At 30.8% G+C, this 27,225-nt stretch overlaps 2 protein-coding genes across 2 annotated transcripts; both read left to right on the top strand.

Moving 5' to 3' along the window:
* Positions 1 to 5,883: 5,883 nt before the first annotated feature.
* On the top strand, positions 5,884 to 9,236 carry LOC114753945 (uncharacterized). The gene is made up of 4 exons (XM_028942651.1): positions 5,884 to 6,129; positions 6,440 to 6,570; positions 8,221 to 8,325; positions 8,494 to 9,236. Exons 1-4 carry the CDS (start codon positions 6,055 to 6,057, stop codon positions 8,933 to 8,935), a joined length of 753 nt encoding a protein of 250 aa, XP_028798484.1. The 5' UTR covers positions 5,884 to 6,054; the 3' UTR covers positions 8,936 to 9,236.
* A 5,218-nt stretch (positions 9,237 to 14,454) lies between these two features.
* Positions 14,455 to 16,618, top strand: LOC114753934 (uncharacterized). The gene is made up of 2 exons (XM_028942640.1): positions 14,455 to 14,637; positions 14,735 to 16,618. Exon 2 carries the CDS (start codon positions 14,761 to 14,763, stop codon positions 16,228 to 16,230), a length of 1,470 nt encoding a protein of 489 aa, XP_028798473.1. The 5' UTR covers positions 14,455 to 14,637; positions 14,735 to 14,760; the 3' UTR covers positions 16,231 to 16,618.
* The last annotated feature ends 10,607 nt before the right edge of the window (positions 16,619 to 27,225 follow it).

The following is a 27,225-nucleotide window of genomic DNA, read 5'->3' as shown; positions in this document are numbered from 1 at the left end:
ATACGAAAGAGAGGGCAAACCCTCTTTTTTGGTTGGTTGAGGAGGATATCTTGGTCTTTTTACTTTTTTAAACATATATATTTAATATAAAACTGATCTTTCTTTTACCATCTCCACTATGCTACCACACGCTGTTATGGTAATTAAGATTTAAGATTGCTTACACACCCCATTGCATTGCATTACATTACATGAGGGGAGGTATTTGCAATTAAACCAAACAGGTCCTAAAACATGAAAGTAGGCCTTTAAAAACATTTTAGGCCTAAGCCTATATATACGCCCAAGTTTTAAACTCTCATTACAAGCTCAAACCTATTTGGCCAAAACTTAATCTTGCCTGTTTTCATCGCTATATACATATATTTTTATATATATAAAAGAGAAGTTTTGTATTGTGAAATTATTTTTTTTAAGCACCCTTTTGTCCAGTCAACATTAACCAAATTTAATACATTCAGAAGTTGTAAAAATCGAAGCCGTCAATTTATTATCCAAAATTGGAATTATTGCAGTTGTCATTATCCAAAGATCTGAGTCATGACTTACGCATATAACGCGTCAAGTTTGAAAATTTTTCAAAGTTGTATTTGGGGAATAAAAGAAGAGGAAGGTACCCCTAAACTTTATTGATATTCCTCATTTAAAATTATAAAATTATCGTAATTTATATAAAATAACACAAACATAAACAACTAAACACAAACTAGAACACGAAAACATGCCTAACCTATAATTTATGACCACAAGTCTTCTTCCAAGATTTGATCATACTTACATATGGGGGGGAAAAAAAAGAAGAGGAAGAAATATAGCTGCCACAATTCATTTCGAAAAATATGTATTCTGAAAATAAAATTATATATATATTACATTAAATTCAAGATAGAATTGTTTCTGAGTAAGAAGAAGAAAAAGTACAAAATGGAACTTATTCACTAGCTCATTAGTTTAATTGGCCAATCTTGAATTGGGTTTTAATATCATAACCGTTATATTCCTTTAGTTTTTAATATAATACCTAATTATTGAATTGATTTTGATCCTAAATATAAGATCTATTTCTCAAATTTATCAGTTTTTTCTAAATTATTTCTATTGATACTCCTTCAAGCATAATCAAATAAAAGAGAGAAGAATGATATTAAGAAAGATGATATGATGTTTTAAGAAAACATGTCATATTTTTATAATTAATTAACACACCTAACTTTTTTAATCTAATCAAATTAGTTGAATAGTTCTTATATTGAGAACTGGAAGAATATATTATATTAAGCACATCAAGGAATAAATATATCTCGCGTGAGAATATATATGATATAACATATCTAATGGTTTATGAGAATGAATAACCATCTCAATCAGCGTGTGTCAATATATATATATATATATATATATATTTATAACATGTGAGGAAAATAATTGTCATATTCTGAGTCCAAACCAAGTCTCGAATCAAACAATGTTGAATCGTTAGGCTTTTACCATCCAAAAGCATATTCTATTGGGTAGTTTTACTTGATCCCTACGGTTCAACAACTAAAATTTGAATTCAAAGTTTAGCTTGAACTCGGAAATCCAAAACACTAAACAAATCCTACATGAAAATCATAACGAATTATAATACAAATAATCCTATTTTATAGTAATTATTTAAACAAATCCGATCTTCTGTTGGCCAAAAAAAAAAACACAGACACACACAAAAATCGGATGTTCTATAGCTATAATTTTTCATTTTATTATATATTTATTTAATATTTAATTTCCATTTCGGGGTGGTTAGTTGATTACTGCGTCTTTTATTCTCCCCAGTCAAATTAACGTCGCTGCAACATTTGGCTTCACATATAAGGGAGGCTATAGCTATCAAACTTGGGGGGCACGAATAATCTCAGAAAACTCTTGAAAGAATGCCAAGTGCGCCTATTATAATTATACTTCTATACTTCCATTTATAACACACTTCTAACGTGTTAAAACTTTGAATTGTATCAACTTTTTATTAAAATATAATTTTTTAACTTTGTTCCTATTTAATATATACTTCTTTTAAGAAATACTACCTCTGGTCCTAATTAAAAGACCTTGTTTATATATTACAAATGAGATTTTATAATTAGGACCAAAAGTAGTAATTATCTACACTATAATAAATAAAAGATAAAATAGTATGTTTATATAAAAATAGTAAATAGGACAAAAAAAACCTTTTATTAATACTTAAAAATATCTTATAATAAGGCAATTGGGGTAAAAAAAGTCTTGAAATTTGCCTGTGTAAAGGTTTAATGGATTCTGGGTATAAAAAGTCTTAAAATTGCTTGATATCCATTTTTTTTTGGTGTCCTTAAAAAGCAGAATGTCATACTTGGCTAGACACAAACCATTGTGCAACCCCACATGCACATTCTTTGTCCCCTCTCATTCCTTTTTCACCTCTAAAAGCAGGGGAACATTTTTGAAAACTGATGATGAATGTCGAGTTTGTACACTAATTACTTTACCATATTATGGGGTTTTCTTGTTGGTCATACATGGTCATATACACATTTTTTTGACACACTTTGTGATATTTTGCAAGAAGGGTAAAATAGCTCTTGCATGGACCACTTCATCCAGGAACTATATAAAATTGGACGAGACAATTTTATACACACACATATATATAGTTTCCCAATAGATTTAGTGCTAACATGTCTTGTGTTTATGGCTAGCGATCCGCCCTTTCGTTTCTTAATGACGTTAAGATAGAAAAACGTCTCGGTAAAGTTGACTTGTTAATTTGAATTGTAAATCTTAGGGAATTTTTTTAAAAAAATTTGAGAGAGAGGTTCGTACTGATTCTTTTTTATAGGAGATATGTTCAAAAGAAATCCTAATTTTTTGTTGAATCAGAAACAGTATGAAGACTTTAAGAGTGAAATATTGGGAAGGAGGAGAATGAAGATGGCCAGAAGGCTCTAGTCTTTAAGAAAGAAATACTGGGAGGGAATAGAATACTCAAGGTAAGAAGGCTCTACTTCATTTAATATTGATCCACATCTATGTAGGCTTTTTTGTGTAAACGTTTAAAAAAACTTATAATATAAGTTGAGATAAAATTTGTCTCACCTACTCATCTCTTATTCAGTAAATCATGATTGAAAAATTACTTATAAATTATTTTAAACATGCTGAATGTGATGTTTATGCCTAGTACTGGTTGCTGACAAGGAGCAAAGACATGCCTAACTTGTCATGTGTGAGCACAAGTCTTCTTTCAAGATTTGATCAAACTTTATGTAGAAAAAATTATAGTTGCTACAATTTATTTCAAAAAAAGTGTATTCTAAAAATAAAATGCTGCACTCGATCATTAATATAATATATCTATTTAACTAATTTAAATGTATTAAAAAATAGTTAAATTAGTTATTTGTAAAAAATATATGTTAATTTTCCTAAAATACCCTCTTACATCTTTTAGATTGAAACTATTATTTGATGCAAGCCCTCTTAATCGGTTTGGAATCATGATCATAAACACTTATAAACATATTTTATGTAAGTCAAGACAAAACTTTTTTCACATATTTACCTTATATTACTTAAATCACGGGTAAAAAACTATTTATAAGTTATTTTAAATGGGCCCGCAATTAATAGGGTTAGTTTGGATAAACAAAAAGAATCAAGTGAATTGAATTTTATATTTAGAACCAAATTTAATACTGTTATTAGCTCTTACATTAGAAAATGGAGATAATAATATATATTATTAAAGTACGGTGAATTACTATTTTGTAACCCAAGATAGGATCGTTTCAAGCTGAGTAAGAAGAGGAAAAAGTATAAAATCGAACTTCATGGAACCATTAAGAAATTGATTCCCTAGCTTATAGTTTAATTGGCCAATCATATTAAGCACGTGAAAGAATAAATAATACATCCCCGGTGATAATATATATGATACTCTTCTGGTCCTATTTATAGGAGAGAAAGAGAAAATACTTTTAGTCTTATTTATAAGGTACTAAAAAATTTTTGTACAGATATACAATTTTACCTTTCATTTATTATTGTGTTGACTTTGTTTACATGAGGTATAATGTATATTAAATAGGGATAAAATTAGAAAGTTATTAAATTTTAAATGAGAGTTAATAAAATTTAAGGTTTTTTTTGATCTATGTGAAACATGTTGGAAGTGCTTTATAAATAAAACCAAAAGAGTATTACATATCCAATAATTTATGACAATTGACAAGGAATAACCATCTCAGCTACTTGTATGCGTCAATATATATTTTATGATCTGTAAGGAAAAATAATTGCCATATTCTAAACCAAGTCTCGAATCAACCAATGTTCAATCGCTAGGCTTGTACCGTCCAAAAGCATATTCCATTGGGTAGTTTTGTTTGATCCCCACAGTTCAACAACTAAAATTCAAATTCAAAGTTTAGCTTGAATTTGGAAATCCAAAATACTTCATAAATCCTACATGAAAATCCTAACAAATCATAATACAAATAATCCTATTTTATTATTATTATTTAAACAAATTCGATCTTCTACGGCTATAATTTTTCTTTTTTTTTTGGCTAAAATATAGGTATCATTCTATTAGAGGTAATCCTATTTGAGATACTGTTAGGTACTAAATGTGAGCACAAATAATATTCAAACTTTGTTCACTTTATTATGAGGGACTAACCCCTTCTATTAGACCCAACTGGTTGGTATTTTTCATTTTATTATATATATTTTATTTCAGGGTGATTACCAATTCTCTTCAATGAAACAGGCCTCACATAATCTCACTTTGATGATTTTTTATTTTGTGGATTTTATATTTCAAAGAAATTTTAGCAGTTTTTATACAAAGAGGATTTTTTTTTTGGGCCCCTCCAAAGATTGAGGATGAAACCCCAATGAGATGAATCAGAGACTTCAAGTTAGCGTGGCCGCAAAATTTGGCTCCACACCACATGTAATGGAGGCTATCGCTGTCGAACTTCGTGGTCACAAAAAATGTCAGAAAACTCTTGGAGGATAGCCAAGGGCCCCTATTACAATTATACTCCTATGGTACTTTAGCATAATGTGCGAAGAATTTTTCATTAAAATATAATAGTTTTTTCATTTTGTTTTTATTTAATATATTCATTTTAAAAAATTATTTACATTATAATAAATAAAAAACAAAATAGTATATTTATACTAAAATTTTAATAAATTAACTTATTAATAGGATAAAAAAATATTTTTATTACTTTATAAAGAGTACTTCAAACAATAATAAGCATTGCCAAATCAATGGACTTGGGTAAGATGAGAGCACAAGTTCATCACAATATAATCAACTAAGATTTAAATTCTTGTTCGGTGAAATTCTTACATTTAGTTCTAAAAAATGTCTTGATAAGAACTAGAAGAACGCCTTTCTATAGCAAAAAAAAAAAAATTATGATGTCACTAAAAGTATTACCAAACATAATTAAAATATTAGGGGGTAATATTTTATATTAAAAAAACTTGAGCACCACAGAAATCAAAATCAGGCCAAACTATAAACAATAAATTTTAAATTAATCCTTTATTTAATTAGTACGAATTATTTGAAGTGCAATCCTACTTACTAATTTTACCTTGCATTTTCTCAAAAAAATTGCGACATATTGAAACTAAATTATTTTATCTTATTATGTAAATTATAATATTAATGGTTAATTACTCGGTGGCAAAAAATATTAATAATTAATAATTAATTACTCATCCGTTAGGGAACAGGCATTGCAAAATTATTCTCCTGTCAAGGGGTGTTTGATTTTAAAAGTGCTTTGACAAAATTTTCATTGTACTGTTTCTTTCTTCTCTTCGTTTATTGGTATCACAGAATTATTCTTCGGCATCTCTTCCTTCCTCTCTTTCCCCATCCTTTTTCTTTCTCTTTTTTTCCTTCCTGACCCTTCTTCATTTTACCTTATTGTGAAGGGTTCAGCAGCAGATAGATCCGGTAGCTTTTCCGAATTATTTCCGCTAACCTAACCTTTTCGATCTGTTACTATGACTTCAGTCGTGAAGATTGAAGGCGAACAACTCCCCGCCAACGATTTTCAGGATTTATCCCTCAAAGATAAGGTCTTCGTTCTTCCTTCGTTGTTTCTTTTTCGTCTTGTTTTTGAATTAGGTGTTTCTTTTGATGTTATTGGGGGACCCAGTCTAGTTGCTGTGAAAAAGTCTTGAAATTTGGCGGTGGAAAGGTTTAATGGATTCTGGGTCGAATAGTTTTTGTGATTTATTTATCGCTGACGAATTCTTGCGTGGTAGATGATTTTAGGGTTAGTTTGTGTTCTGAGCGATAATTAATACTCTGCTGCGATGAGGGCTCCTGGGGTTGCTGCGCCTGATATTGTTGATTAGATCTATGTCTGATTTTTCTGATCTTCAGAGTGAAATGCGAAGTGAAGCAGAGATCCTCCAGGTGGGATCTGAGAACCACGGGGGAATCTGTGCGATTTGCCTGGATAAGATTGTACTGCAGGAAACTGCGCTCGTTAAAGGTTGCGAGCATGCTTACTGGTTTGTCTAAATAATCTCTCACTATTAGCTTTCAGATTAATTACTGGAAATATGCTTCGTTGATTAAATCTGGTTTTTCTTCCAATTGGAATTGGAATCTTTTGCTATCTTTTCAGAAAAATTTCCTGGCATATGGTTGTGGAAGGAATGAGGGGATGGGATTCTGAAAGGAGGAAATCTGGTTATGGTTATGGGTAGTGTTCTGGAAGGAGAAAATCTAGTTAGGGCTATATGGGAATCTTAACTCGTATTCATACACTGATGAAACAAAACTTAGATCATGAGCTCTTCTTTATCTGAAGAAGCTTTATTATTGGGTTGCGTGGGATTTGCATCGATATAAAGGTTCGTTGAGGGTATGCGCCATGGATAATGTCTTGGTTGTTTGTTTCATTATGGCTTATACATTGAAGATGATCTGTTTCAGATGTATTCTTTAAGATATTATTTTTGACATATGTGAGATTTTAGAATGGTGTCCAGCAATCTGGATTGGCCTTTAACACCATAGCCTGCAGTTATGGAGTATAGGAACAGATTTTAAAGGGGTGTGTGTGTTGTGGTTTTGACGCCTCTTTACATTGTTAAGGATGGCTGGGACAACTGTTCTACATTATTTTCTTAGGCATCTACTGTCTTATCTTTGTTTTATGCCTAAAGAATTTGTGCTGACTCATAAGTTTTGTCATGTCATGCATTTAGGATTTGAATTCATACACCATGATTTATGCCCTTTGCTTAAGATAATGTTGTGTGCACCGATGGAAGTTGCTGGAAATTATAAGATGCCATAATGTTCTTTTCAAATTGCTAGAACTTTGAGGCTCTGACTAGTCTGTTGCACTTTGCATCATTTTTTAATTAGGGAAAACTTCCTTGCCTTTTGGATTACAAGGTAGAGATTTCACCCAGGCGTCAATAATTTTTAAAATTAGTTTTCCACTTTAACCATTTTCAGTTACTTGATTCGTAGATTCAAGGTTGGTGGGCATTTTAAATGTTGGGCTCCATTTTCAACCTTTGTTTTCATGATAGACACTGCCTCCAGTTCTTAATATAAGATCTCGTTTGACTTTTATTTTGGTCCTAAATATAAGACCCCAATCCATTTTATCTGTCATATTTATTCTTCTTTTTTTTCAAGATAGTCTTTTTAATAATGGTGGTTCTAGTTAATAAATTTGATCAGTAAAGATATTTTAGAAAAGACAATACATATTTATTACAAATAATTAACTTAACTTTTTTTTTCTTAATCTACTCAAATTAGTCAACTAGCTCTTATATTTAGGACCGGAGGTAATATTTGGAGGACTGAAAGATTGTTTGGTTTCACATGAATAACATGTCGCTATCCTTTATCTATGAAGGTTCCTCCTTCCGTATATATTAGGCTTTGCTTAATCTTTATACTGGAGTGCCTATTTTATTTCCATCTCTCGTGATCTTTTCCATGCATGCTTGTTGCTATGCTTGAATCAAACTATTGTTTTTTAAGTTTAATGTGCTGCTACTATAATCACAACTTGAATATTTGAAGTATAGTGAGATTAATGCTCAATTTCATATTGCTGGCCTTTTTATTGATTACCCCTTTGAAATGTTTTCAATGCCGGCTTACTTATATGAATTTCATTTGTTTTTCTACAGTGTAACATGCATTCTTCGATGGGCCACGTATCGCCCAAAGGGCACCTGCCCGCAGTGTAAACATCCATTTGAGTTTCTTAATGTCCATCGCTCCCTTGATGGCAGGTAAGGGGTTGAAATATACTCTACTGCCCCGCTTATATGTAACATACTAATCATGCAAGGGTAAAGTTGTTGTCATCTCTTGGTGGTGATGAAATTGTTAGAAAATGAAATCAAGGTTTTTCCATTTTAGCATTTCTCACGTTGAATTTATGATTTGTGTTGAAACAGGCTTCATGACTATATGTTTGAGGAAAGCGTCTGCCTACTTCTTAGAGCTTCATGGTTCAAACCTTTAAATGTAGAAGATCATGCTGAGCATGAAGATATGTATACGTATGATGACATTGAGGATTATTATTATGAATACGAGGATGAGGAAGATGACTTAGATGAAGCTTATTATGGCGGCTCATCAAGCATCCGCATCGGTAACCGGAGGTGGGGAGACAATGGCTATGTTAGGGCTGGTCGGCAACAAGCTAGGCCAGTCTATCAACCTAATAATTCCCAGAGCTCAGGGGCAAGTTCATCCCGTGAGCCGAAGAACAAAGAGGTTGTTAAAGGGGCTACAGCTGGACGACGAGCGAAGCGAGCACAGAAACGGGAGGCGGCTGATAAGGCTGCTGCGGCAAAGCATCAGCAGCATCTAATGAGGTTGGGAAGGAAGTGATTCTATTTTATTCTGAAGCAAAACCAAACCTGGAAACGCTTCCCTCTCCCCATCTTAGTCTTTTATGTATTTCTTTTAATTCTTTTGTACAGTGAATGTGGCTTTAAATCTGTAAAGCAATGTATCAATTAGGGGAAAGATGTTTTAAGAATAATGGGGGTTGCTAGGTGGTTGGTTGGCTGGCTGGCTGGTTTTTATTTAGTTGACTCATTATCTCAATGCAGTCCTTAGTTGTACATAATTCAAGTTGAACAAGGTAGGCTTCTTATTAACAACTCATTCTCCCATGTGTTCGTTCTTTCAACAGCCTCATTCAACACTTTTTTCTCCCTTTACGCATATTATTAATTAAGATTCGAAGTTGGAAAAATATAATCACATCATTTAAAGAGGACAAAGTTAAAAAAGAGTTGTTGATTTAGGACAAACTTAACGAGTTAATTGTGATTTTTTTGATATGTAAGAATTACCTGGAAGTACAATAAGGACTAGAGGGTGTGTGTGTGTTTGTATTCAAATTCTTCCTTTGGTCTTTTTTATAAAAATCTAATAATTGAATTATGAGGCTTAAGAAAGACACCTAAAATCAATTAAAAGTAATAAATATGTAAGCGATTAATCTTTCTTCTTCTTCTTCCAGTATCCTTTTATTTATAAGGGGCAAGTAAGAGTGAGAAAAAGAGTTATAATGAGAGAACGTATAAAAAAGAATATACTATGTCAAGTTTTTAACATTTTAATTAATTAGTGCAATGTATAAAGTTAATTAGGGGCAAAATTGATAAAAACGTTCAGATAACTTTAATTATGATCTTATAAAAAGAATGAAAGCAATTTAAATTTCATGTTCTTATAAAAAAGTAACCACGTATTGTTCTAAACTAATCACCCCTTAATAAAATAGAAACTCATTAATTCATGTTCCACAAAATTGCTTCTATTTTATGATTAAAACAAAAGTAGCACTCAAACTTGGAAGATCTAAATTGTGGTTATAGTAGCAACAAGCATGCAGGACAAATATCACATGAGGTAGAAATACTATAAAATAACAAATGACATGTCACCAAATACATGTACTTTATGAAACAATTTCAATTAGCATAAATGATTTGGCTTTGGTGAGATGATTTGAGCACTTGTTGGCCGATCAATTATGTACCTAAAAGGTATTTGCATATTAAATTTATAAAAAGTGACTTGGAATTGATAGAAAATTTAACGTTATTTGGAAGAAATTCATAGTCTATGCTCTATAGTGACTTGTTGCGTCTTACTCCAACATTACATGATAATTGCTTATATGGACACCCAATTGTCAAAAACAAAATGATTGATGGAAAATAAAAACAAAAAAAAAAAGAAAGGAAAATCTTGTTTATAACGTGAAAACTATTTTTTTTTTTTTTAAAAAAAAGACAAGTTGAAAGGGATGAGTTTTAAAATTTTTTAGTATATACAATGCAGTGAAATAAAAAGTATAAAAAATAATTTATAGATGTAACTATCATATATATTCTTACATATTAGTTTATGTGTATTAGATAGAATTTAAAAATAAATGACAATACTAATTGGGGTTAGTTTAGTGGAAAGGGTTACTTTTCCACAACATGATCAACTAATATTCGAATTTTCACTAGAAGAAGCATCTATATTTAGTATATAACAGTGCTTCAAACAAGGTTGTTTTTAATAAAAAAATATGTGTACCTACAAAAAAAAGAAGAAGACATTATTCGTATTTTATAAATACTCCTTATAAATTATATATTGATGTTGACTGATGACTTCGGCTGATAAGGAGTTCTCTTAGAATCATCTACGTAAACACACACCCTCACGCTTAAGTACATAGATTTTGGGACAAGTATGCGTCGTCTATATATAGAAAATAAAAAAAATGCATATTTATTATTTTTAATTTTTTTAAGTTTTGTGTTCTTCTTATTAAAAAATGTAAGAACTAAATAACTAATTAATTGTTTGTGATATATGTATAAAAAATTAATTTAGTGAAATATCTATAAAAAAATGTGTCGATTTTTATAAGATATCTCATTTTTAATTATTTATATTAAAACATGCTAATACTAATATATGCAATTGATTAGAATGGCTCGAAAAATAAATATAAAAAATAAAAGATATTAATAACGTATATTTATGATTTAAATGAATTTTTACATTTTAGAACAAGACCTAGCAACTTACAATTCAACCAAAAAATGAATTTGATAAGAACCTCATATTACGTATAAGAGGTAACAACAACAATATTTTCAATGATAAAATTCTTTTTAATGTTGTAACATTAAATTATTTATATGTGTTACAAAAAAAATTATTATTTCAAACCCATCCGTCCTGTGAAATCGATTGCCATGTTTTTGCTTTAGATCAGCGTGCCCAAGACAGCATCATAGGATTTAAATCATATGTGATGACTATTTAGGAAAAGGATCTTATTGATGATGTGAACAATGAAAGTACAAAGTACAAACACATGAAATTAATTTTTTTGAGTTAAATTTATGGTAAAAGTTTTCACGCAAAAAAAACTGGACACTCAAAAATTATTTTGGATACAAATTTATTCTAAAAATTTAAAAGTATAGCAATATTCAATATTCTTATTTTAATTTTTAACGTTAATTTTAAGAATAGAAATAAATGTTCCTATGATTTTAAATTTTCGATACATGTTTGTATTTTAAAATTTTTTTAGGTATTCAACATTCGTGAGGAAAAACTTCTTAAATAAATTTGCATATTAACCTATTTTTAAAACAAAATTTGGGAGATTCTTTTTTTCCCCCACTAAAAGGGGGAATTCTATTGGTCACTTATTTTTTATAAAATTTTTAGGGCTTTCTGCCCCAACAGGGATGGAAATAAATATAATTTATTTTACAAAATCAATATTATTTATAAATATGGATAAAACGTCAAAAATAGAGATCACACACACACACACACACACACAAATTAGAATACAGGGTGCTTGAGTATAAATCGGTAAATCCGCCCTAGTGGGAGGGCACTTTTTAGAAGCAAATCTTGATTGAAATCAAATGATAGAAACAATATGAAAAAGCGAAAAATTAGAAGCATTATTTATTGTGATAATCAAATTTAAATTTGAATAAGTTGAATATTAATTTAGACCATTCTTCTTAGTTCTTACGTTTTCGTCATGCAAATGATGCAAGCTAATTTAAATATTAATTAAGTTAATTGGTCTTAAGTCAAATTCAAACATTTCAACCTTAAATCTTGACTGTGTATAATAAATTAAAATTGCTTTCATTTTACATTTAAATATTTATCCACCCTTGAATTGGGCAACGATGCCTTATATTTTAATTATTAGACGAATAATTTGACAAATTTAAATAGGTAGAAAAATAACATTTATAAAAAGTGGTTGTATATGAATTTGATTTGAAGTCTCTGAATTAAAGGGAAATGAGTGCAAAATGATTGTATTAGACTGTTACTTTAGATAATTCAATTTTATTGACCTAATAATTTAATTACTTGATTATTAAATTTTCTTCTTTTTTTGAAGGTGCACGTTGACATTGAAAATTAATTAAATTTGAAATAATAAATTGAGGGCACAAAATGGCGGGTCCTTTGTTACTCTTCGTGCAGAAATTTGATCACTGCAAAGTGGAAGCTGCATTGTCAAGCAAATCCACAAAAAAGAATTTAAAAAATATTTAATTTTTTTTTTCATTTTTCGTAAAATTTACAAAAGAGTACCCCCAAATTAAGAATATTTGTATTAAAAGATTTTATGTATTAAAATATTCAAATATTACAAAAAAATAGAATGCAGCCTCTGAGCTCAAACAAAGTTTATAGTTATTGACATATTTCATGACGTATGAATAAATTAAGGTGGTTTATATCATATATTGATGCTTCAAAATCTTCACATCCTTATATTTTTGAAATTAATTTTAAAGTTTAAAGCCATTTTCTTTCATTAAAATTCTTCTTATTTTCTTCCCCCACCCTACCCAACAAGGCAACAAAGGATGGCATCTTTTTTCATTGCGGCCATTGATGTTTAAATTCCATTCTTTTTATTATATTATATTATATTAAAATTATATGTACAAATAATATTAATTTCTTTGGTAAAATCAGATGATTAAAATATAATTTATTTATTTATTTTAATTTACTTTCAATTTAAAAATTCGCGTATATTTAAACAAAATTAACTATATCAATGCGCAATATTTTGCCGTACATATAAGCACCCTTAAAAGATTGAATCTCCAATTTTACATATAAGTCATCAATACTTACACCTTTCTGTCACACCCATTTAAAAAAATTAATTAAATATAATATAAATTATTAAATTTCAATCAAAACATAATATATTTTTTTTCAGATTTCCCCTAATATAAGAAAAAGTAAATTTAATAATCTGAACAATTTAAATAAGTCTTATATTTCATATTAATAATTTTTTCAATAGCTGATTTATATATTTTTTTTGGTAATAAAAAGTTTATATGAGTTGGGTTTCGGGGACTCATCAGGGCTAAGACATGCCTTCAGGCTTAAATAACGTTTACAGAGGTACTTACAGATCATCCACTAACAAGATTCTCACATCGGCAAAGGGATTTGAACTCATGACCTTGTGAGTTATAGCTGATTTATATTTGAGATAAAGTATTTTAATTAGGCCATTCCACAATGGGCCTCACTTTACTAAAGAACCTAATGGGAATCAAATCACTAACATAGAATTCTAACCTAAGATGATACAACACCTAAATAGGATTTTTTTTTTTTAACACCTGGCCAACACCCAACCAATTGAAAAAAGGGTTTGATGGTTTTTTTTTCTTTTAAAATCATAATAAGATGTAATTCCTGAAAAATTTCGCAACAACAGAGTAACATGTAATAACAGATTTTGATGTAAAAAATTAGTCTATACTGATAGAATTGGGAATGTGGATTGGTTTCTAATGACTTGCCAGCCAAGTATCGAAACTAAAATAATTCGCACTCTATATAGATTACCAAAATGACAATCTAAACTTATCACAACTCGTAAGTTTAACTCATATTTTCAGCTCTATGTGCTCTTCACCTGGTGTGAGATTTTTTTTTCATTAACTTTTTTTTTCTTGAGGCTTTATAGGGGTTTTTTCTGTTGTTATTGTTATTATTAGCTATGCTTGTAAGACCAATCTAAGCAAACAATGGAAGCCAGGAGGTGGGCTCATCAAAGTTTTCTTTCACAAAAAAAGAAAAAGAAAAAGAAAAAAGTATTGGTTTATCATTTTCGCAATTTTGCATGAGTGAGAACCAAGTCAGAACTTTAACTCGTAAAAGGGCGACATCTAAACAAACCCTTACATCAGCGTCGTCATCACATAGTGATTCTCTGTTCATTTTCATGCCTCCATTTCCCACTTTCACCTACTCCCCCCATTCTTCTTCGCCTTTATCACCTCTCTCCTCCTCCTCTCTCTTCCCTTCCTTTTACCTCAAATCATTTCACTTGCATTCATCTCCAAGCTTCTTCCCCTTCTAAAAATCCTGATTCCATGGTTTGATCCGCCTAACTTCTTCTAGAATCTTCATCATCATCCTCCTCCTCCTCTACACTGTTTATATACTCCTTCTCTTTCTGCTTTCCTTCTGGTTCCAAGCTTTCTGTTCTTATTGGACCAGAAATCTGGGATAATCGTCCTCCATGCTTGATCATCGACAAACTGTACATTTCTGAAACTTTGACTCTGTTTAGGAACTTTGTTCTGAATCATACCCGTTACCTTCCGGCTAGAATGGATTCTTTTGGTCAGAGTTGTCGCCAGACCACCAACTTCAGGTATAATCCAAATTCCGGCGCGATTAGCCACGGTGGTGATGACGACGGGGCTGAGTTTTCCGGGATTCTGGAAATCTACGTTCATCATGCGAGGAATATTCACAATATATGCATCTACGAGAACCAGGACGTGTACGCGAAATTCTCTCTCACGTACAACCCAGACGAGACCCTCTCGACGAGGATCGTCAATGGAGGCGGGAAAAACCCGACGTTCGATGAGAATCTGAGGATGGAGATTACCCAGAACGATGCCGTTTTGAAATGCGAGATTTGGATGTTCAGTAGGCTGAGGAACTACATGGAGGATCAGCTTCTGGGTTTTGCTTTGGTCCCAATTTCTCAGGTTGCGGGAAAAGGAAAAGTCACTCAAGAGTATAGCCTTTCTTCTACCGATCTCTTTCATTCTCCTGCTGGAACTGTTAAATTGACTCTGTGTTTGAATTTGGGCCCATCTCTTCAAATTAATTCATCTGTTAACAATTCTGTATCAGAATCAGTTAATTCTAATACCAACTGTTCATCCATATCTTCAGAAGTTGTGTTGCTTGATAGAAAAATCTCAGAGGTTATGTTAGACCCGGTTGAGTTTTCCAGGATTGAGTTTCCTGATATTAGTGTTGTGAGGGAGAACCAACAAATGGTATCTGAGTACTTCAATTTAAAATCTCATGGCTCTTCTTCTTCTGCTGTTTCTGCTTCTGCTTCAGCTTCAAGGCCTAATTCTGGAGGACTTTTGCCATTTCTTCGCCTTTCTGCGTCTCCTCAGGTTGATGACTATGAAATGACTGTGAATTCCCCAGATGGGAATCATGGAGACTCCATTTCTCCAAATGGAAGCATCCAGAACTCTGGGTTCTTCAGCTCCACCACTACAACTTTAAGTGATGATAGAAACTCTGCAGATTCTTCCATTGAGAAAAAGAGTCATAATATTAGCGGTGGTGAATCATCAAACTCTGCTAATATTGTAATCCCAAGTGATGCTAATCATCATCAGAATTCTGGTTCTTCTTGTGGTCCTGACACCCCCACTTCCAAGAAAGAAAGTGATCAAGCCAGAGATGAGAAAGAGGGAAAATTTTCAGCCACAAAGGAAAATGAGAGCAATAACAATAACAAGGATAGGAACATTGAAGCTGCAAAATTTGGTCAAGTTTTCTCAGCTCCATTAGGGAACATCAATCTTGAGGCTGAGCAATCTGCCATGCAACAACAGATAGTAGACATGTACATGAGGAGCATGCAACAATTCACTGAGTCTCTGGCAAAAATGAAGCTCCCAATGGATCTCAATACACCAGACAGAGAAGATTGTGGTGATGTGATTCAAAATCATAGCAGCAGCAACGGCAGCAGTAAATTAGAAATTGACAAGAAAAATGATCGATCTCGCGTGTTTTATGGAAGCCGTGCATTCTTCTAATCACCCTTCTTGATGCTGGCAACACCAAGGAAGATCAGTTTAATTTGGTGTAACTTTTCTGATATATTTATTATTCAGATCAAACTGTTTTTTTTTTTTTCATTAAGCAGTCTCTTATGTTGGTGACTATTCTATAATCTTCTAGTTTAGCTGGTTTTTTCATTCCTCACCATTTGACTTGGCTGTAAATGGGTTCATGACTAGTCCTCTGTCTCTGTAGTACTTTTTTTTTCTCTAAAGTGCTTTTGAAGAGATGTTCATTTCTGTGGATTTCTTTGTGATTGCTTTCTGCAGAATTGAATTGTAAGGAAAGTTTCTGGTGTTGTGTCATACAGCTATAGGTGCCTAAAGTTGGAAACTAGTCATTCTTATGCTTCAAGCATGATTATTATTGCAATGCATATTGAGCTTTATTATCATTACTTTCACTATATATGTGCATGTTTAGGATAGCAGTGAAAATCCTTTATAAACATGTTTCACGTAAACCGAGACAAAATTTATTTCACATATTTGCTTTGTATTCTGTAAATCACTATTAAAAAGCTACTTATAAGCTACTTATAAACTATTCTAAGCAGGCCCTATATATATGTGTATATATTTATTCTTCTTTTATTTTTTTTTTATAGTTAAATGACATTGAACCCATTAATCTTCTGATCATACGTAAATAATGTTTGGAACATTAGAATTTAAGGAGCAACTCTGCTTAAATTTCTGACTTTGGACATACAATTCATTTATTGCTAGTTCATTATTTCATTAATAGAGTGTGATCATCCAAACATGGACAATCATTTATATGAAATAAAGTAACTTTTTTGATAAATAAAATAAAGGAACTTTAACTTGGTCCTAAATGTATAAACTGTCCTAATCTGTCTCAATCTGCAATTTATTTGAGATTATTAGCAACATCTCAAGTCACACACACACACACATATATCTTTATAAAATCTCAAGTGCTATTTTTTACTTTGAAACTTCCATTGGATGAGAGTGGGAAGGATTTGATTTTATATATGTGCGTATATATGGAAAAAAATGTTTATGTAATGATTGATATTCCTTCTTAGGGCATTATCTTGTTGGATCCATTAGAAAAATCTGCATATTGGGTGGCCATCTCTTAGCAAACTTTATTTCCCACTCATATTTTTTTCTCATAGAATTTTTTAACATAAAAATATTTCTCAACTTTTTATAGTATTGCCAATGAGAGAACATACTTTTTTAAAAAAAATAAAAAGTCAATTATAATAATATGACAAAAAATAAAAGTCCAAATAAATAATGATACATAAAACAACACCTACTAGATACCAACTTGTAAACAACTACTAACCAACGATTAAATTAAAATCTCCGACATCAACTTGAGGGATTTAAGGATAAAAATGCCAACTTCTAGTAGTAGGAGTAAAATCATGGATATAGCTAATACTCCTCCGATTTTTAATATAAGACCCATTTAACTAATTTGATTAGATTAAGGAAGTTAAATAAGTTAGTTAATTATAAAAAAAGTGACATGTTTTTCCTCAAACATCATAATCATCCTTTTTAATACCCCCTCCTCTTCTACTTGATTATGATTGAGAGAGTATTATAAGGATAATTTAGAGAAAATTGATAAATATGAGAAATGGGTCTTATATTTAGGATCAAAACTAACTCAAGAATTGGATCCTATATTAAGGAATGGAGGAGTATTTATTTACAACTCAATAATATTAAGAAACCAATTTAGATATTAATCCATTTGTATTATTTTTGGGAGAATATTATTTTTTGATAATCATATGAAGTGTTGGGTAATCTAAATAGAGTGGGATTAGAGATATTGATGTGAAATTCTGAGGTGGTAACTAGTATTCCCTCCGGTCTTAAATATAAGACTCATTTTATAATGTAATTTACATTATAAAATGAGTCTTATATTTAGGACCGGAGGAGTAATACTTTTTCTTCATTCATATATATATATATATATATATATATATGACCTTAAGTGGATCATTGTTAGGATAATGAAGCTAAGCTTCAAATCATGAAAATAAAATGTTGTTGGTAATCCATCAAGGGAGTGATATGTGTGAAGTGATGGTGTTTTTATGAGGAAAAGTGGTCCCATGATGCAATGATCAAAGATTGAAACTTTTGATTACATTGGAATTGTGGTGGGAATGGTGGGGGCAGATTGGAGCCATTTTTGTCAACATAAGGTGCACCACATTCTTAAAGAGATAATAGGCAAGTAGTACTTCAATCAAACAAGCAAAGAAATGCAAGCTTATTGGGAATCCAATGCCCATGTAAAAAGAAAAAAATGAAAATGATTGAAAGAAAATAATAAACACATACCCATATGAACTAAAATATAATTAAAATAAATTAGGTTTTCTATTTTTTTTGAGGTTGTTCAAACATTCACAGAAAGTCTGTTTAAAACATGCATAAAAAAAAAGTAGATCAGACAGTATGATTTTTTTTTAATACAATAAAGTCTTTTAAACAATTTAGTAAAGAAAAACATTTAAAACACTACTCAGTATTCAGTAAAGGTATTGAATAAAACTTTTTGGTTAATAATATATCAAAAGATTTTGCTATTAATATATTATAATATAATGACACCACATGATTTAATATGACTCAATTAGTAGCATAAAGTTTGTTATTATTGTTGTTGTTATATATGGGTGTTTAATATTAAAAAAAATTATATCACTATCTCCTAAAATCAACCCAAAGAGAATGATAGATTTATTTCTCATGGCATTTGAAAATTGAAATAAATTGCAATTACATTTACTGAAAAAATATATTTTATATTTATTAACAATATAAACATGATTTGGTAAAAAAAAACATGATGGATTTCTAAAGTTAAAGAAATATAAAATAAATATGTAGTAAGTTTTACAGTGCGATTTATATATCAAATTTCATCTAATGCATAAAGAAATGTGTAATAATTAAAAACTAAGTATAGAAAACATATGAATGTTCATAAAATTATGAAGACTAACAAAATTTAAATACAATATTGCGTTGCCCCAAAAAGTATGTGTTTACAATGAGACAGCAATAACTATAAATAAATGAGTAGAAAACACGCTGATCCACGTCCGACACATACTGTCCCCAAGAAGCTTCAAACCGCATTAAAATAATCGTCTGATCTTTAATATAAGACTTATTTAACTAATTTGATTAGATTAATAAAATTAAATAAGTTAGTTAATTATAAAAAATGTGACATGTTTTTTCTAAAATACCATAATCATCTTACTTAATACCCCATCTTCCTCTTCTATTTGATTATAGTTGAGAAAATATCTATCGGAGTAATTTAGAGAAAACAGATAAATATGAAAAATGAGTCTTATATTTAGAACAAAAACTAACTCAACAATTGAGTCCTATATTAAGGACTAGAGGAGTATTATACTTTTTGTTTTAAATATAAAATTTATTTTATAATATAAATTATACTATAAAATGAGTCTTATATTTAGAATATTTAGAATGAGAGAAATATATTTTATCACATTATTAATGCATTCATTTGGATTTTGGAGTTTGATTTTTTAATTTTCATGACTAAATTGCAAGGCCTTTTTTAGTGAAAATTTGGGACTAAACCAACAAAGCTAATTAAGGTGCCTAAGATATTTAAGCAATTATAAGAAAAAATTATTTGCTGGCAACAAAAAAAAATAAAAAATTATGTATATGCAATCACATCAAGCATGAATGTTATAAAAGAAAATAAAAATTGTAGGAACTAAAAAGCAATGTGCTGCAGTAAGTGTAAACTGAAGGATGAAATCATACATGTCTGTGGGAAAGGGGAACAATCAAGCAAATGACACAAAAGTTGCACTTCCACTTTCTTAAAGATCAAGCAAAGGCATTTTGATTTGTGTTTGTCCACACCCACTTTATGAAATTGGTAATGTTGACTAATATTTTGTTATTTTCTTACCTTTTTTTAATTTCATGCATCTTATTTTTTTTAAATTCTTTTCAAGCTTCAAATAATGGCCTTTCCTACCTACATTCTTGTATTACTTAGAAAACTTGTTTTAGGTTTTTTTTTAATATGTGATGTTTAGAGTAATCTATGGATCTAGATTTAAGTATTGTCAATAATGGTAACTTCTTTTACTATAAATTTAACATATGCATGGTTCAAACCAAGTTTACCCCATGAAAAGGATTAGAAATTTTTTTTTAAAAAATATGAAAAATAATTTTATTCATATAGAAATATTGTTACCACCTTTCAACTTTCAAGATAGACACTTCTAAAGTAGTTAACCGTTTCCAACCAACCAAAAAAAAAAGGTTAACAGTTTATATTTGTAATTTTGTATAATAAAATCAGAACAGTGTGAAGCTTTTATTTCATTATACTAAAAAATCTTGTCGACCTTTTACTTTTTATATTGTGTGAAAAATAATATAATGGAAAAAGTCAAAGAGAGATGGGGGGGAGTCGAATGTTTTGTTTTACTGGGCCGAAGTAAATAAGCGCAGAAATTAAATGGGCTAAGAATGAAATTGGGCTCTCATGATAAATCTATTCTTCCGGATTTTTACCATTAAACTTTAAATAATATTTTCTAAAATAAAAAATTAAATAATTCAAAAAATTGTATGTACAAGTGGACTTAGATTTTTATAAGAAAACCTAGACACTTAGCCCTATATACTTAATTAAACTCACTTCCAATTAAATTAGTACAAGTGGACCTAGATTTTTATAAGAAATAAAAATATTAATAACAAAAGTTTGTTAGAATGTAAATTATGAATTAAAAAAAATATACATGTTATTGCGGGATTAAAAACAGTTACTGAAAATATACAAGGCTAAGATTTTTCCAAAAACTCACAATTTTAGTGTTGTATAACATCTTGAGATATGTCAGTATAATCATGAAAGTTAAGTACAAAAAAAAAAAAAGGGTATGGCCGCAAGTGAAAAAATAGCACCCTTCTCCAAAAGTGAAAATGCCTCACATAACTATGCTACTTATTTCAAGAGCTCGTTATCCAAAAAAAAAAAAAAACAAACAGAAATATATCAGAAACTTCCAAACTAGGTATACTTGTCGCAATTTTCACGTCAAACTAAGGTAACATAACAAGTTATTTGATGCCACTGCTAGTTTTGTAATGACAAAATAGTTAGTTTATATAAGAAAAAATATTTTTATTTTTTTTAATAAAGGACAAATGCTATTAATAATCAAACAATAGTTTATATACAATTAAAGGATGCAACTAGAAAGAAAAGCATATCTAAACCTAAGAACATTGGTAGAGAAATACAAAAATAATTGACTGAGATTAAAGAACAAAGAAATCTACGAACATCTTGCACCACGACATGAGTAAATTTGTCACCTAGGATCTGTTCGTTGATGAATTGCCTGTCAAGAAAGAGTATTTTGATAAAAACTCAGCAATAAGGAAACTTAGACAAATTGAAAGTCGAAAAGCACGAGCCACACCAATTGAAAATTAAGTAGTCTGCGTGTCCTCATATATTTGCATGTCAAAGCCTTTGGCAACACTGTACACTATATGGATATACACCTGCATGCATGCCCATCTTTTTCAGAATTATAAAATGTATGTGTTTTTAAGCTAATCTTGAAACGGAGAACTGTGAAAATCATCATTTCCCATAATTCTGAGTTTAAATTGTCTTCTTGAACTCTTTTGATAGCTTTTGTTCTGTTGGTATGGCGGACGTTTCATCATTAAACTTGATAGAGTGGTTCTAAAATATTTGATGGCTTTCTTGGTGGCTAGAGATCAATATATATGGATGTTGCAGCTGCCTTTTGAAATAGAATCTCTTTGGAGGAAGAGGAGGAGGAGATACCTAAAATGCCTATGGCCAGAGATCAGAATTCTCGAAAATTGAATTTGAGTTTCAAGATCCTTCACCCAAACAACCTTCTAATATTGGAGGATATAAATTTGAAAAGTATAAAAGCTTCTCCAGCTTTATATTGTTTTTCGTGGTACTATATTTTTCTTTAGTTTTGCCCAACAAAACAAATAAAAGTAGCTCCACCCTTCCATTTCTTTTCCTTTATTGTTGTCTTGCTATTTTATCTTTGCCTTTGGGGAAATAATTGTGATAAACACCCCCGTTTTTCACAGTCCTTTATTTAGATAGCCTTTCATATGAGAAGGAGAAAATATTAACAACAATTCTAAATATTGTGAGAAAATATCAGTAGAGCTTTGAATTTCAATGTTTTGATCATCGTTTGGTGGAGCTGTGGGGATTTCTGTTCCTACGTCACTCTTTTAAGAATTAAAAGTAGCTTAAAGGTAGATTTTTCTATTTGCCATCACGTTTGAAATCACTTATAATACATTTTACGTAAGTCGAGACAAACTTCTTCTCACATATTTATTTCGTATTCTATAAATCACGACTGAAAAATTACTTATAAGCCATTTTAAATGGCCCTTTAATTCATCATTAAAAAAGGAGACAAAAAAGGAAACAACCATGTCAAATGTTATCCATAACAAATAGTCCTAAATATCAAATGAATGCATCTTTTTTTTAGGTTCATCGTCATTTGAAGATGCATGTTCCTATAATTATTTTCTATGACAAATATTCCTAAATATTCTATGTAATTCATATTCATTTGTTGATTCATTGTTTTTAATCAAACAAGCGTTTGCATCATATATATATAGTGGTGATTTTCTTTTAGGCCAAAGACAAACATAAATTAAAAGGCCTTAAAAATGCTATAACTAATATTGATTGATAACTAAAAAAGCATGAAAAGTGGACATTTAGTGGAAAGAGGTCGTCATCTAAACTTGTTTATGAATATAGAGAAGAGAACTCTCATGGTCAAGAAAACACCAACACCATTTTCATCCAATAAATCACAAGCAAATCAACTCATGCATGTGCTCTTGTTTCCATATCATAGCCCATAATTATTATTTTTTTCATGTTAGGCACAAGTATTCTTCTATTTAAAATAATTCTGTTTGAGGAACTGTTAGATATTAAATATGAGCACCGCTCGTAGTGAAAATTCGAACATTGATTTGTCCTGTTACGAGAGATTAATCTGTTTTGCTAGACTCAACTCTTTAATATTGATCAAGAGAACCGAAGCCCGGCTCCTAATTGTTGGTCCAGAGAACTAAAGCCATGTCTAAACAAAGTATGCTTTTTGGACTTTGAGCCAGTTCCACACAAGCTAGACCCTGTGAAACAAGATCTTGAAGAGTGTATTTTCATAATATACAGACAAATCGTCCAAAATATCAAAATGCATCCTTTATATATACTTAAACCATTCATTTGTGTAGACGCATGTTAATTCCATTAATCATGTATATATGCTCAATTACCTAATACAATTATCTTTATCTCCATTCTAATTTATATGTCGCTTATACCATTTTAACTATCATGTGCAACGCATGGAGAGAAAATATGATTAATATCATTGGATCTATTATTAAAAGTCACCATATCAACATATCAATAATCCAAATAACATAGATTGATCGAATACATCTTTTATATAGTCTCGTCATTGCATAGATACATGTTAATTCTTGCAATCATCTTTGCTCAACTACCTAATACTCTATCTATATCTTTATACCCCCATTAATTTATGTCTTGCCATTTTAAACACGTTGTGCAATGCATGGAGGGAAAAATCTAATCAGTATTGATGGATATAGAATTAAAAGTCACGATCATCTCAACATATAAATAATCAAATAATCCATAAATGACAAAAATTGAAAGAATAATACATCCTTATAATTTCAGCATTTACGTAGATACATGTTAATTCTTATACAGTTTATCTTTATACTCACCTTATTCATGAATAACAACAATACTGTCATCTGTCTTTAATATGATATACGAGTTAGTTGAGAGAGATTGTATCTAATCCTAAATATAAGACATCAATTACCTTATCCCTCAAATTTATAATTTTTTCTCTAAAATATCCTTGTGAATTATACAAATTAAAGAGTTTAGTTTTATCAATGAATAATTTCAATACATATAATTAAATAAGATAGTTTAGAAAAGTAAACATATATTTGTTATATATAAGCAACTTAATAATTTTCTTAATATCATCCAAACTTAGTTGTCTAGCTCTTATATTAAAAAACAGAGATAATATTTCTCAAATTCTGTATAACGTACAAGAAAATCATTTTTTCTTTTAAATCGACTTTTTTTTAGTTTTAGAAGGCTATATCGTTTTTGGAATATTTACCTACAAATAAATTTTTAAATGTGTTATATTTTCTGAGATTAAATTTAATTTAAATTTAAACTATCCGATAATGATCGGATAAGTAGTACCGATCACCCCACAAACACAAGGCACTATATACACACACCCACACAGACGCAAACGCATTACTCTTCATAACTACGATCACTCTGACACATTCCTTCAGTGGCCTCATGGATTTTCCAAGTACCACTCTCTTCAACAATCCCTCACTCCCCGCCGGGGATTCCTTTTCAGGGGCCGTTGTACCTTACAACGACAATAGCCATATTCCCCGGCGAGTGAAAAGGCCTGTGGGGAGACCCAAGGGTTCAAAGAACAAGCGCAAGCAGACACTACCACCGTTCGAGCCCAAATCTCAAAACTCCACCGCCGTGAATGAAATCCCCGCCCGCGAACCTACTGATAATAACAACCACATTCTCCGGCGAGTGAAAAGGCCCGTGGGAAGACCGAAGGGTTCAAGGAACAAGCCCAAGACAGTACGGCCACCCATGGAGATCAACTCGGCGACCGTCATCGAAATCCCCGCCGGCGCCAACGTGGTGCAGTCGCTTCTCCAGTTCTGTCACCGCCACCAAGTCTCCGTCACCGTGGTAAATGCCTCCGGTCAACTTGAAAACATCACCCCCTACAACCAACCAAACGTCTCCATCCCCGGACCCTTCCCGATACTGTCTCTTTCCGGTACCATCGTGCCAACCCCACCACCATCTGATGCAATAAACTCGCCGGAGACTAGTTTCCTGTTGGTGGCTCTTCTTTCTTTGCCGAATGGTGCTGCGTTCAGCGGAGTGGTGGGAAGTACTACAACGGCGGCGAGCGTCGTGAAGGTAGCGGCGGCGGCGGCGACGCTGCTTAACAACGTGACGTTTGAGACCGTGCGCGACGATCGGGCTAACAATAGTAACGTAGAAATTACACCTTCACTGCCTCATCAGAATCTTCAGTTGGGTGAGTTTTATAAACCTAGTACTTCCTGCGATCTCGCGAACAATCAGATACAATTATATGATAACCAAAAGGGAGAAGAAAAAGATTATAACCAAGAAGAACACGATCCGATGAAGAAGAAGTCGAATAATAATAATGAGTTCATTGAGTTGATGATGAATGAAGATATTTGGCGATATGAGGAAAATCTGACGCCTGCTTTGAGGATTGCACCACATCACCCTGCCCTAAAGGAAATCCGGTCCCACTAATTATTATGTGTTAAGTTCACATTTTTTTTTAAATTTTTTTATGTTACCCCTTTATTTCTCTCAATAATGATACCCCTGTACTTTTATTTTCATATATTTATATATATTATGGCAATAATAATTTTGGAGTCTTGGCGATATTTAGTCCCTTTTTATATGTAGTTAATGCTGCTTTTTGTATATGTACTATTGGCTTTTGCTAATAGTAGAGATTAACTTTCTTTAATACGGTTGAAGTTGAAGTAGTTTTTATTTTAGCGAATTGTAGACGTATCTTAGTACTTCAAGCAATATAAGAATCCTATACGACATGCAGAAGATATAGATTTTGATAATTTAGTGCAATAGGGTCAGATGTGTTTGTAGGTAATTTAAGAGCGAGATTTGTTTTAGATATTTAACTTAAAAAGGATAAGAATTGAAATTAAAGTTGATTGACGTGGGTTCATGCTTCAATACGTATAAATATAATGGTGGATTCTAATGTACTACCTCCGGTCCTAATTATAGAAGCCAATTGACTAATTTGAGGAGATTAAGAAAGTAAGTTGACTTGATTATTTGTCCTAAATATGTGATGTCTTTCCTAAAATATCCTTACTAATAAAGTATATTAATTAGAACTATAATTATTATAAGGACTATCTTAGAAAAAATTGAGTAAATATGAGAAACAAAGTGGATTAGGGTCTTATATTTAGGACTAAAATAAAAGTTAGACATAGTCTTATATTAAGGACCGGAGGTAGTATTTAGTTTTAATTATTATTTTGGTCAAAAAAAGTTTTTATTATTATAAATTTTATAACGAACAGCCACATAACGTTTTAAAGTTTCCTAAAGTAATGATATGAAAAAAGGAAAGAAGTTATTTGGCAAGTGTTAGTATTTGCGGGGAAATATAATTAAATTGATTCCAAACTAGGAAAAAGATGACGAGCATTTAATGGCAGTAGACTTGACCATTAAATATTATTTGCTTTCATACTAAAAGCACGAAAAAAGGTAATTAATTTATGGAGATTAATATAATTGATTGATTTAATTATTTATATAACATGTGTGTTAATTTATTCAAAATATTCAGTTAATATTCATTTTATATAAGAAATCATGAATATATTTTAAAAAGAAAATTATAAATTTAAAAGATAAACTGTATTTAGATTTTACATTTAGGACCAAATAATCTTCTCAACTGATATGTATATTTAGGATTGGGGAGAGTATTATTGTTATTATTATTGTTTTTTATTTGAATCAATCCAATGTGCATTACTGATTCAAATTCAACTAAGTAACAGGTTTTTTTTATTCAAATTCTACTAACAGGGATTTAAATCTTTGTTCATTTCATTGTAAGAGATTAGCTCTTTTCACTAAACCTAACTCCCGTTAGTGACACCACTAGTATTAATTTAGGGGGGGCGTGTAAAAACATATGAATGGGC

Source organism: Neltuma alba, unplaced genomic scaffold, assembly GCF_004799145.2.
Source record: "Neltuma alba isolate B1F8T4 unplaced genomic scaffold, ASM479914v2 tig00001211_pilon, whole genome shotgun sequence".
NCBI lineage: Eukaryota > Viridiplantae > Streptophyta > Magnoliopsida > Fabales > Fabaceae > Neltuma > Neltuma alba.
The sequence above is the reverse complement of the archived record's forward strand: the minus strand, read 5'-3'. Positions and strand labels throughout refer to the sequence as shown.